The sequence below is a fragment of the Colletotrichum graminicola genome (assembly GCF_000149035.1).
Source record: "Colletotrichum graminicola M1.001 genomic scaffold supercont1.2, whole genome shotgun sequence".
Lineage (NCBI taxonomy): Eukaryota > Fungi > Ascomycota > Sordariomycetes > Glomerellales > Glomerellaceae > Colletotrichum > Colletotrichum graminicola.
Window position 1 is genome coordinate 401,249 of NW_007361006.1, and position 13,540 is coordinate 414,788.

Genomic DNA, 13,540 nt, shown 5'->3' on the forward strand with positions numbered 1-13,540 from the left:
AGGTCTAACTGCAGGATCTGGAATGCGTCCCCTTACGACTTTCTCTTAAGGGTGGCTAAACGCCCCGACTTAGATTTGTTCCGAAACTACAGTCTCTCCAAACGCACATAAACGACGCCGGCAGGTTCAAGAATGCTTGGTGGCAGGGTTAGACATATACTGCTCACCTTTTCGACAGTAGTGGAGCCCGGAATTGTATTTGGAAGCCAACGATCACGCGATGCTCTGGGCCATGCCTGGATAAGCATAGCACTCAAATGGAATAGACCGTCCACTCGGCATGCGTGGACCCCTTTTTTCCCCCTTTTTTTCCCTTTTTTTGGGGAAATTTTTTTTTTTTTTCCCGGGGGGTTCCATTTTTCCCCTTTAGGGGCAAACCCCTTTTTTTTCCCCCCCCCCCCCCCCCCCCCCCCCCCCCCATCGGAGCAACAGGCCACGAATAGGACGCCCGCCATGAAATGCAAACGGCAGCGATTTTCGCCGCACGGCGCATAAGACTCCAATGACCCAGCATAGGGATTGCGTCATGTGATGGCAAGCGAGGCAGGTTCGTTTCGGGCCTTGGGCGCAAAATCATTGATGCGAGGGTGGCGCGCGCGACAAGCGGGAATGGAGTATACCTAGCCCACGGCACAAACTCGGCATGCTTTGCATGTCTCCAATGTCTTCTTTTCTCTCCGTCCCCCCCCCGTCTCTCTCTCTTCTCTCCCCGTTGATACGGATGTTTACAGGAAGAGGGGGTTGCTCGCCTTTCGTTTTTCTTACCGTTCCCCCCCCCTTCTTTTCCTAGTTTGACAACAACTTTCAGGAACCAATATTGAATGTACGCGATGAAGAGGGAAGAGGACAAGAGCCGCTCGAGACGGGCGACAACTTAAGCCAACCGAAGATGAAAGCTAGGCTAGAACTGTCATGCACCTGTCAGATGTCACATCTCTGTCTTCGTAGGGCGGACAAGGCAAGAGAACGAGCCACACTATGCCACTAACCTTTTCGACCGATGCTACGATAGGCACAGTAGTTTACCTACCTAGGTAGATTACGCTACGTTAGCGTAACGGCGGGGACTAAGAACATCCTTGCGGACCAAGAGACGCGGATGGGATCGGATGGGAAGTCTCCTGCTTCCTTTCTCTCGCACCCACCTCAGGTCATGGTGACAGCAAGAGTTGTCTGCGCATGTGTGTGTGTGTGTGTGTATATGCACTTACTTGTGCATTTGTAGTAGTGTACGTCCAACGAAACCCTGCAGAAAGACCAACTGGGCAGGCCGACGACCAATGCGATATGAGAAGGACTAGGATCAGCGGGCAGTTTAGGAAGACAGGCCAAAGGCAGTCACGGGCCATCGCAACATTGACGAAGCTGGCACGCGCGCTCTGGTCCGACTTTCTCTCCCTCTCGTTTTGTTATGCCCATGATCCCGGGTACGACAGGGCAGGGCAGGGCAGGACACGACGGGATAGGACACGCTCGCCGGAGGTAACCCGTCCTTTGAGTCCATGTCATCAAGAGAGCTACCCTAAAGAAGATGACGGTCGGCTGCGTGGGTACTTTTGGTGAGAGAAACCTCCCCACTCCCTCAAAAGGCAAGATGAGACGAGACGAAACGAGACGAGACAAGGTCATGTCAGGGAAGGGAAGGGAAGGGAAGGGCACGGCAAGAAGAATAGATAGGAGGACGATGAGGAAGATGGGACGAACGATGGAGATGACGCGAGCAGGAGCAATAGCTTGCGGGGACAGGACACGATTCCAGGGGAGCTCTACTAAGGTAAGGTACGTGCGTACACACCCCTGCCGGCCCTAGTCTGTCATGTGGGCCGGGAGATTGACAGGCCGACGGCACCGTAGCCCCCTGCTCCTGCTCTCTCTACCTAGCTCTATTGCTCGCTGTGCTGTTGTATTTTGCGTTATGTTGTGCTGCTGTATGCGGGGTGTGTAAGTCGGAAATTGCAACAACATGTACGGAAAAGCGGCAACGACATCGCACCTCCTCCCCCCTTCCTTCCCTTTGCCTGGCCCATCTTTCCCTCGTTCCGACGACGGACGCCCACCGTGACCATCCTCACCTTGGCTCACCCCCCGCCTTACCTGAAAGGGAACCCAAGGGAGCTACCCCCCTGACCTGGTCTTCTTTCGAATCTCGGTAGGGGAAAAGGGCAGGAATGGGCCAAAGCTCAGATGAAATCAAGTCCACCTCCCACCGGTGACCAGGGACAAGAGAGCGTCCTTGTGTTTGTTCAACTTGACCCCCCCCCCCAGCCCCTGCCATGCCATCGCTCCAGGTACCTGGCGTTAGGAGTACAGTGACCCGGTTTTTGGAAGGCTCATCTCGGGCTAGTCTGGACGACCTTTCCACCTTGTTCCCTTCCTTCTTACCGTACACCTGCGACCCGGACCCCGTCATTTCTTAGTGCCAGAGAGAGGAGTCCAGAGAGGCAGGACGGACGAGGGGAGATGCAAGACAAGACGAACGACGTGTGGCGGGCAGCCGACGACGACCCATCCCCCCGTCCGTGCGTGCCTTGCCTTGCCGCGTCTCTCTCATCTCAACGACAAGATAATGGCATGTCCCATACGCCAGAGAGACTGGGGTCTTTAAGGTAGGAATGTACCTAAGTCACGCATGCACGAACTCTACTTTATGCTTGTTTTCTAGTGCCACCATACGGATACCGTACGACACCGCATCATACCTACCTAGGTAAGCATCCGCGCCTGCTTGTCTAACTGACAACGTGCCGCACACTTCAACCGGACGTCAACTGGGCGAAAACATACGAAAACAATACACACTCACTCTATTACATGTAGTCTTGCGCCCGCCTGCCCGCCTGCGCGCGTACACGCACAAGCAAGCATACGACTGTCTCCTTTCGTCCGGAGACGTCGCCATGCTGCCTACGCAGTTCCGGACCTGCCGCATGGTCGTTCGTAAAGCCTAGGTTCTTTGCTGTCCATGGCCTTGTATAATCACTCATATCACCAAGAGAACACCTTCATGTGTGTCAAATGGTCTTATTCCCACGTCGTATTGGCACAGAGTCGCCATGTCGACGTTGAATTTCGGTATCTTCCCTCCCCGCCATGCAAGCACTGCTTCTTACCCGACACACATTTTACTGGCATTTGAACTTTGACCAGGAACCCAAGCAAGCTCGGTAAATTGGGGGCGGGACGGCTGCCTGCGATACGGAAACGTATGACCGTGATGCGAACGGGTTTCCCGATCCGCATCCTTCGCCAGCTCGGATCTCTGTGCCAAAAAGCGGATCACTTCACAGGTTGCTAAGCCAGCGGAAAAGAGAGGGGGGAGGGACAGACGAACAGACAGACGATATCTGATGAGCGGCAGCCACGACGGGAACCCTGACCCGTCCGCCTCGCACTGACCATCCCGCGGCCGGCACACACACAAAGGTGCCTAGGGTTTGGACATCTTAGAGCTCTACGCAGACGGGATGAGACAGCCGCAAAGTTTGCCCAACAACCCCGAAATAACCAAGCCGTAAGAATAGCAACCGATATGTTTGTGCCATTGTTTCACAGCGATTTTCCGTCCGAACACATTCTTCACTGACGTCTTCGGCCTGCCAGACCAGCCGGCGTGCCTACGAAGCATGAGCACAAACACCGTCACCTATGCCCTGTCCCATGCCTCAGTGACACACTACCACGGCTACAGGCAGACTGAGCAGCCAGGGGCTGTGTCCATCTTCAACGGCTTGGCCAGCGTTCTTTCCGCTCATTGCGGATCGTCGGCCGCCACCGGCACACCCTATTCCTCACCCCCACCCCCCCCATGTGCTTTGGGGGTCGCAAAGCAAGCATGTTGACAGGTCCATGACTGTCTGGTCGGCCGGCGGCTATGCACATCGCTTCAATCCTGCATAACACCAATCATTGACGTCGAAAAAGATCACAAACCTCCTTCATTGTGCCGCAGCACTACACTTTGGTCTGCATCTTCTGCTAATCACCGTCATGGCTGAACCACGCCGTCGACCTGCAGAAGGAGAGCCCGCGAAGCCGCTATACCTACCCTCCCCCTTCCATGTCTCTTGCAATCCTTGCTGTCAAAAAGTTAAGCAAGCCGAACCCCAGCACCGCTCTTCTTTCGCCAGACAGAGCCCAAATCAGCGATGGGAAGCGGATTTTAGTCCGCTACCCGGCTGCTGGCGGTTGAGCGAACAGCGAGGGTGGCACGGTGTGCCGTTGATCCCCGCCCCAAGCATATCTCGTCTGCCTCCTTCTCATGGGCCCATGCCCCGATGGTGGAAGGATGAGAACGGCAAGAAAGGGTGCGGATATTTGAAAGAAACCCCAGGCTGCGCGGCAATCCTCCGCCCCCATTCGCGAACCTCTCTTCTCGCCTCTTTGTCCCGTACTATATCAGGGGTAGGGTCTGCCCTTGTAGTGTACATGGTCGGTCTTTGCGGCCCACGGTTCGAGCGTTTGGCGCTTCGTCCGGTCTCGACAACAGCTTGCCCCCCTGTTGGTTTGACAGCGCGCAAAGACCGCCTCATAGTGGATCCGCGACGCTCAATGCCCTTTTCTGCCTATCCAAGTCCTCTCTTTCGAGCCGTTGTTACCCTCGCAAAGGCAAAGGCCTGTTTTCTTTGCACGTCTACTGGACCAGCTTTTCTGTTGGGGCCCCTGCTCGCCGGCTCCGGCTTCCTTGGCCCGCTGACCGGGTCCTTGTAAGACCCGAGACCAACGCGCATAACAATAGGCTGTACCTGGTTTACCGAGCCCACAATCGTTTCTAGGCAGTGGTCGGCAAAGGCGCCTTAGCTGAAAGTGTTCATCGTTAGGTCAAATCAAGAAAGGTGAGGAGGAAACTCCGGCGAGGAAATGACGCAGGATCGGCTGTGTCTGTCCATCGGCCACGGCTGTGGTTGGTGGTCTGGCCGGCCGGTTTAAGCAACCAGTCCAGCAGGGCTTTTATCCACTATACTTCACATCTCGTCGAGCCAACGCCCCACGTACCTGGTTATGGCATCTCATTTCTCCCTTGAACCCGCACTAGGACAAGCAGTGCCGCACGTCCATGCATGTGCGCATGTTGGGACCAACCACTTCCAAGAGGCGCGCTTTGGCGTCTTCACACGCCCAGCGCGAGGCAACGCGCGAATCAGACAGTGGTCCCTCGATGGCTTGTTGGCGCGGCCTTACAAGCGAGCGCCCATTCGCTTACCGTCATGGCCCTCATCATCACACATTTTGCCCACCCAAGGAACCTGCATGGGCTTTTTGCTTTTCCATTTCGTCGACACAACTGCGATGCTAGCCATGCAGATGCCAGAATCAAATTGTCGTACCTATTGCGGCGACGACCCATCCTATTTGAGTTGTGGCCGATGTGATGAGACTAGGGTTCACGAGATGGAGAGTGAAAAAGAAGAGGGGCCCTTCCGGAAGAGGAGTCCAGGAAGACGCGTCTCTCGGGCATACCCATGATACATACCCATGGACCACAATCCATCCATCTTGCAGATGTTGTATCCCTCCCCAATGTCTAGAAAGGGCCAATTTCCGTCTCCGCCTTTGCACCACTTGCTCCTCACCTGACGGACCACTCCCCTTCCCCCATCTTGGTCCAGAATGGGCCACATCCACTTGGCTGCCTTGCCTGGCCGCCTGTCCGCGCCGGAGGAAGGAGCAACAAGGCCTCACAACAAGACCGTAAATTGCTTGCATATGAAGAGACAACAAAGTAGGGGATGCAAGACGACAAATGAGCAAAAAGAAAAGAAAAGAAAAGAAGCAGATATCGACTTGATGCCCGCCCAAAGTGCGGGTGGCGCCGCTGTCGTCTGCGCCGCCAGCTTCCTAGACCCTCCCCCCCCCCCCCCCCCCCCTTCTTCACTTTCATGCCAAGCGCGCGTTGCCCTCCCCACCGTTGTTGCGTCTTGGCGTTTTTTTCCTTCCTTTTTAGAGTCCCCGGGCAAATGCGATTACCTTGTGACGTGGGCCCTTTGCTCGAGCAGATTTGGCAGAGCCGTTGTCTGACCCGTGGAATTGGACAACAAGCAGGAGGGTATCACCCGGTATCTAGGCGAAGTGAAGTGATTGATGGCCAAGGTCGCGGTGCCCAAGGCTCATCTCTCTCCAGCGTCACATCCGCCCTCCCTCGGTCTACGGACACATATCTGCATTGCAGGCACCGACTTTATGACTCTGCCAAGCGTACGCAGTCGGCATGCAAGGTTTCATCGAGATGGGGATCCAGGTCAAGGCAGCAGCAGCAGCAGCAGCGGCGGCGGCGGCGGCAGGTCCAAAGACCGGGACATCAACAGGCAGACAGACGACGGTAGCAGCAGGTATGTCTTCACAACCGGCAAAAAGTCACGACCACGGCCTAGAGTGGCGGCAAAACAGTCTAATCCATTTCAGAGGCGGCCAATCGGATATAGACGATTGGGGGGGATCAACTCTCCGTTTCATTGCGAGAAAAATTCCAATCTGTGCTTTGCTTCTTCATCCTCATCTCAAATAAAGAGGGTGCTGGTATGGGTTCCTGTCTCGTTGCCATTTTCCCTTTACACATCAAAACCGTGTCCAGAGGCCGGACAACACCCATGACCTCCCCTGCTTCTTCTCCTTCCGGACCGTCCACCCCTTCGCCTCAATCGCCTTATTGTACAAAAGTCAGCTTTTTACAGAAACCACCGCAAGCTTTTTTTGCTTCTTTTGAGTGAAACTTTTTTGATAGTGATGTTAGTTTTGTGTGTTAGTGTGAGGGTATGTTGCTGTCCGCCCTGCTTCCCCAGTGCCCAAGCCTCTAAAGCCATATGTTTGCGGCGTTTAGCAATCTTGTTGTGTGCTGTGTTGTCTCTGCGAGCACTTCTATGATGCGTATACCATGGCCTCCACACGAGCAAGAAAAAGTAAAGATGAAATCTCAGTGACAGCCTGCGTCTGTGATGAGATGCGATATTCCAATCAAAACAGAACCGGTTAAGCCGTATAATCATTAGTCGGCGTATTAGGAAAAGTGAGAAATAGTGGCGAAACGAGGACGCGCTTGGATGCATCATCGTGAGTCGACGCACCACTAGTTGCCAGAACCGCCTGGTCCGGGAGTTCGGGGAGACCAGGATGGCGACTGCAGCAGGTTAGACTTTGGATCAAATCGGCGAACACTCGGAAGACTTACTGTTGGCGAGTAGCTGGGGCTGGTCGGCGACTGCTGCGCTCCCGCAGTCTGTTGGAAGCTCGGGCTTGTGGGGGAGTACTGAGCCGGAGAAGTTGGAGACCACGTCGGTGACGCGGGCGAGTACGACGGCGACGTGGGACCAGCCCCGTGGAGGTTAGGGGATGCCGGGCTGTAGTTCGGACTGGCCGGCGAGTAGCTCGGGGAGGTGGGTGAAGCATACTGAGCTGGCGACGTCGGGGAGTAGTGCCTGGGCGAAGAGGGAGATGCCGGCGAGTAGCTTGGCGACGTTGGACTGTAGTTGGGGCTCGCAGGGCTGGTGGGCCGCAGCATAGGCGATGTCGGTGAGAACGACGGCGATGAAGGGCTAAACTGCGGCGAAGTGGCTCCGTAGCGGCCAGCGGCACCGTCCATGAGCGGCGATGTCGGGGAGTAACCAGCGTTGGGCGACGAAGGCGAGTACCCGCCGTATCCACTGCTGAAAGGCGATGTTGGTGACGTGCTGAAGGGGCTGGTCGGCCGTCCCGGGCTGGCACTCGAGTACGGGTTGACGGAGCCGATGCCACCGAAACCACTGCCGCCGTACTCAGTGCCGAAGCCAGTTGGAGAATCGGAGCCAGCACCAACAATGGGAGAGAAGTTACCGGCGGCGGGAGAGCTGAGAGACATGTACCCAGAGTCAGCCATGGGTGACCCAGAGTCGTACGGCGTGGCAGCGCCGCCAGCCTCGCCGCCCTTGACTGGCATGCCAGGCATGAGACCCATACGCGAGTTATCGCTGATAACAGTCTCGAGCATTTTGGGATCGAGGAGGACATCGAAGTGACCAGTACCCATGGGTGCCATCTGGCCAAGCATGACGTTCTCGGAAATGCCGCGGCAGTCGTCCAATTCGCCCACGGCTGCAGCCTCTAGGAGAATCTCGACAGTTTCTTCGAAAGAGCAACGCATGAGAGCACCAGTATCGGCACGGTTGATACCATGACGAGTGACGGCAGAGATGGTACCCCGGTACGTCATGACATCGCAAAGGAGAGCAAGATGTCTGTGGTTGACATAGGAACCGTCAAAGGCAAGCACCTGAGTCAACTCTCGGACCAGAGCCGCTCTTGCCGCCTCAATACCGAATACTTCAACGACCTGCCACAAGTGGTTGGTGTAGGTACGGTTCGAATCGACACCGTCTACCGCCAAGACCTGGCGGAGAGCAGTTCCGGAAGTGTCCAAGTACCACTCTGAGCAGCGCTCGTCAGCCTTGGCAGCCAACAGTGCTCCGTCCTCAGTCTCAATAAGCTTGGTCTCCTTGTTCAAGAAAGCTCTTTCGATACCCTTCACGCCACGGAGGGACAGAGTATCGAGCAGATGGGTCTCGAGTCTCTTGAGCATGACGTCATCTTCGATCTTCTTCTCGCCATCTTCGTCCTTGTTGTCGTTACCGGCGTGCATAGGGCGAATGCGAATGATTTGCTCTTCAGCGTTGTTGTCACTGAAAATGACAGCCAAGTCGTTGGGATACTCCTCCTTGATGCGCCTAGCAACGTCCTCGACGGTAAGCTCCTTGTCGAGAAGCTTCTGGCGGTCCAAGGTAAGACGTAGCAACCATCTGGACTGGTCTTCCGTTTTGTCATGAGACTCGTCGGGAATGAGGTAGTAAGACTCGACCATGTCAAGATCATCAGGGATGTTTGTCGAAGTAATCTCGGGATCGTAGTAGATTTCAGTGACTGCGGTCACTGAGCGCAACGTTGTGTGCTCAACGGTGCTGCGGAGAGCCTTGGCGGCTTCTTGACTCGCGTTGTCCTCGCCGCTCAAGTAAACGACCATGGAAGGAGTCTTGATGTTCTGGGCCAAGTTGAGAATTTCCTTGAGACGAGGGACACCAAGCGTGACGTTCTTAGAAGAAACACCAGCGAAATGGAAAGTGTTCAGCGTCATCTGCGTAGCGGGCTCACCAATGGACTGAGCTGCAATAACGCCCACCATTTCACCAGGGCTGACGAAGGCACGGTCCCAACGGGCCTCCAACTCTCCCAGGACGTGCTCAAAGGCCATCTTGTTGAGCCGTTGATGGCAGGCAATGCGCTTGAAAGCAAGTCGTGAGCGAATTTGGGCCTTGAAGAGGATCGTGGCACTGTAGTCGGCTTCCTTGGAGATTTCATCATTGCCGCGGACGATAGTCATACGTTTGAGCATTGCCTGAACGGCCGGGATAACGTCTTGCGGCCGCAAATCGCTTCTCTGGAAATCCTCCACAGCGAAAAGCTTCTTGGAGGTTTCCATAAGACGAACAATGTTCAACGGAAGCTGCATTGTTTCATCATCCTTCCTCTTGAAGTTGATCTGGCGAACTTGCTTGCGATCGGCGAGGAGAGCGTCGAATTCCTCGTCCAAGAGCTGCTGAACCGACGGGTCGCCCGCTATTTCATTGCCGTACTCGAGCCACTCGAGCTCTTCGGGTCTGTTCTCATCCATGACATCCAGCCGGAAACGGTCAATGAACTTCTTGTCCGACATATTGAGGTGATCCATACGTTGCTTCTCGATGTAGATGGCATCCAGACCATCCTCACCGTACAGGAACTGTAGAATATCACCGAGAGAGTTTCTGACGGTGCCGTCGTATTTAGCGCTGACGTCCTCAAGCGCCTTGACGAGACGGCGCTGGATGTAACCAGTCTCGGCAGTCTTGACAGCAGTATCAATCAAACCCTCTCTACCAGCCATGGCATGGAAGAAGAATTCACTGGGCGTAAGACCACGAAGGTATGAATTCTCGACGAAGCCGCGAGCCTCAGGAGAGTAGTCGTCTTTGGTGAAATGCGGGAGAGTGCGATACTTGAAGCCGAAGGGGATACGCTTACCCTCGACAATCTGCTGTCCAACGAGAGCAGTCATCTGGGAAATGTTGATGGACGAACCCTTGGAACCCGACGAGGCCATAGTGACAGCGTTGTTCAAGTCCTTCAAACTCTTCTGGGTGGTGGTACCAGCCTTGTCACGGGCTGTGTTGAGAGCCTTAGAAACCTTGCTCTCGAAGGTCTCACGGATGTTCATACCGGGCAGAGGCTCCAGTTCGTTAGCGGTAGCTTGCCTTGTGTACTCCTCAACCTCGGCCTTGTGCTCGTCAATGTGGACCTGGACCTTCTCAATGGTGACCTTGTCGGGGATCGTGTCACCGATACCGATACTGAAACCGTTGTGCAGAAGCCAGTAGTTGACGACTTGCTGAACCCCGTTAAGGAACTTCATAGCCGCCTCAGGACCGTGCTCGTTATAGACGATGTGAACGATACCGCCACTAGCAGCACCAATGTTCTTCTTGGAAAGCAGACCGTACATGATCTGTCCAGACTGAATGAGGAGACCCTCGTCCTTAAGGGGGTTATCCTCCTTCGAATCCGGAGCGCTGTGCAAGCTGACAATATTAGGAACTGCCAAGCTCATTATCTGTTTGCCCGTCCACCTTGGTCTAGGCCGAACAATGGCGGGCGGAGGAATGATGCCGTCCCAGTTGGGAACCCAGAGCATGATGTTCATGACCTGCTCTTTGGAGAGAAATACATCACGACGACAGAGCTTGTAGGCACCGGCAAGAGTATCTTGCACAATACCCATCAAAGGACCGTTTCTCTGAGGGGAAACAATGTTGATGGGGACCAGGCAAAGCTCCTTGACCTCAGCCCTCGTCTCTTCACTTTGGGGGACGTGAAGATTCATCTCGTCACCGTCGAAATCGGCGTTGTATGGCGAGGTGACGGACAGGTTGAGACGGAAAGTCGAGTAAGGCATGACGCGGACTCTGTGACCCATCATAGACTCCTTGTGAAGAGACGGTTGACGGTTGAAAATGATATAATCGCCAGTAATCAAATGACGCTCGACCTTCCAGCCGTACTCGAGCGAAATTTGACCAGCGCGGCGGTGGTGACGAAGGTCAATTCTCGTACCATCGGTACGGATGACGTACTTGGCACCTGGATGCTCGTTGGGACCGTTCTGTACAAGCTCATGGAGTCTTCCAATGTTGTACGGAGTAACCGTCTCTGGATAGGTTAAGGTTCTTGCGATACTTCGGGGCACGCCGACTTCATCGAGAGAAAGGTTGGCATCGCCAGTGATAACAGTGCGCGCCGAGAAGTCGACACGCTTTCCCATCAGGTTGCCACGAAGACGGCCCTCCTTGCCCTTAAGACGTGCGCGAATGGCCTTGACGGGACGTCCACTCTTCTGTAGGGCGCGAGGCTGCCCGGCAATGTCGTTGTCCATGTAAGTGGCGACGTGGTACTGCAGCAACTGCTCGAAGTCTTGCGCGATATGAGCAGGCGAGCCTTCACGAATAGCTTGTTTGACGTTGCTGTTGGCTCGGATGATATCGCCAAGCTTGTAGGTTAAATCATCTTCGTTTCTCAGTCCTTGGCCAGTACCGTCCATGGAAATACTGGGACGCACAGGCGGAGGCGGAACAGGAAGAACAGTGACGATCATCCACTCTGGGCGGGCGTACTCTAGGTTGAGTCCCATGTCTCTCAAATCATCGTCGCTGATGCGACGCAGGATATTGTGGGCCATCTCCGGAGTGATGGGAGGCTCTTCCTTCTTCTTAACACCATCTTCGCCTTGGGCCTCGAACTTTGCAATCAGCTGCAAGGCCTTGTGTCGCACCCTAGGCTGAATGTTGCCACAACCGCCATGGTTAACGGGAGCCTGTTTCATGTTCAGGCCATACTCTCCATCGTCGGGCTTCTGTTCCTTGACCTCGTTTTCGCATCGAGTCTTCTTCTTGCAAATGTTCCAAACGCGGTTGAAGCGAACCTTGGGGTCTCTCGTGTTCACTGCTTGGAGAAATTCAGGGTCGCTCTGAAAAGCTAGGTTAGCACAATCGAGTCAAGGCGGCTGTCAAACATCGTAGAGTAGACTGACTCTATCGGCCAAGACCTTGCTGCAATTATGGCAGACAATCTCCAGAACCTTCTTGACTTTCTTGATGAAGCCAGGATGGTAGACAGGCTTGGCCAGCTCGATGTGGCCGAAATGGCCCGGGCATTCGCCCATCGCCTGAGAGCAGGTCTTGCACTTGAACTGCCGATCGATAGAACCGAGAAGAGGGTCATTCAGACCGCCATCACGAGGCTTGGTCCGCGTCTCGTCCATGGTCTCGGGGTATACACAGTGGCAGACGCTCATGTTCTTGATCTCCTCGGGAGCCATGAGGCCGAACTGAATCTCCTCAACCGTCTTGATCGGCGCACTCGAGTGCGTAAAATAAAGGTTCGCCATGTTGACGATGTTTCGGGGTCGTGTGATAAGGAAAGTGTCGAAGGGTGTTCACAAGGTAGGAGGTCGAGAAAAAGGGTAGCACCCGCCGATAATCGTTACGTGAAGTTGGGGCGTCGCAAACAAGGCGCAGAAAAGTCGGAGAGCAAGAATCTATTGCGCGAAACGCTTTTCGAGATGCAAAATGTCGGGGAAGGTCGTCCTACGATGGCGCTCTTGACCACGCCAGTCCCCGGCCAGCGGCCCAGGAGAAGGTTCCACTGATCCTCCCAATCGCCGCCACCTTCAGAGCGTCGATAAATCGAAAGGCGATGAAAATCGCGGTCGTAACTAGTCGTATATCGAGACGAAAATGAGTGTGCGGTCCAGGGGCGCGATTTCCGACGCGCGTGGTGATGGGCGATGCGTGGGTTGACGAAGTTGTAGATGTGAAGACCGTGGAGGCGAAAGTGAGGAGCGAGGTCAGAAACAAATCTTGCCTTGGGGCGGCTGGTGCAGCCTGAAAGAATACGCTAGCCGAATTCGGCAACCACCCTCCTTTACCTTCCTCAGGCCACGCGTGCTCCAGGTCGAGGTACCCATAATCCAATGAAACACACCAAAATCAATGCTGATCTCAAGTACCTTTCTTATGTCGTATCCTCGCATACCCGCCCAGGAGGAAGGGGGATTGCGCACGCCGCTGTCCACTCACCGCTGAACTCCTTTCGTTTCGAGGTACGGATACCAAAGGAGGAAATGTCACGGACCGCATCTCAGCTCATGAGTAGGGGGAGACTTCTCCCATGACTTATGCGACAGGGCAAAAAATACCAACAAGTAGGTAATTACCTAGGCACTGAGGCTCGTTACCTTTGACTACCTATTGCGTTGTGTGTACCAAGTAGAACTCGGAAAGGTACCAAGCAGCTTGGGAAGCTCTCGAGTCCTTTACACTACATACATCACATTCACTGTAAACTCCGTGGGCTGTCGCGCTAAATCCTTGACGGGTCCCCGCACACCACAACGCCATGTCACGCGTCTTGGGAACTCCCCCAAACCAAACCAAACGAAGCGCAATTGCGAGCTCATTGCAAAAAAACAACAAGGGTATTGGAATTTGGT

At 54.7% G+C, this 13,540-nt stretch overlaps 1 protein-coding gene across 1 annotated transcript; it reads right to left on the reverse strand.

Moving 5' to 3' along the window:
• Positions 1–7,060: 7,060 nt before the first annotated feature.
• Positions 7,061–12,436, reverse strand: GLRG_00584 (DNA-directed RNA polymerase II subunit RPB1; the record flags this gene model as incomplete). Its single annotated transcript, XM_008091269.1, has 3 exons — positions 7,061–7,111; positions 7,163–12,016; positions 12,080–12,436. The coding sequence occupies 3 exons, from the start codon at positions 12,434–12,436 to the stop codon at positions 7,061–7,063; spliced, it is 5,262 nt and encodes a 1,753-aa protein (XP_008089460.1).
• Positions 12,437–13,540: the final 1,104 nt, after the last annotated feature.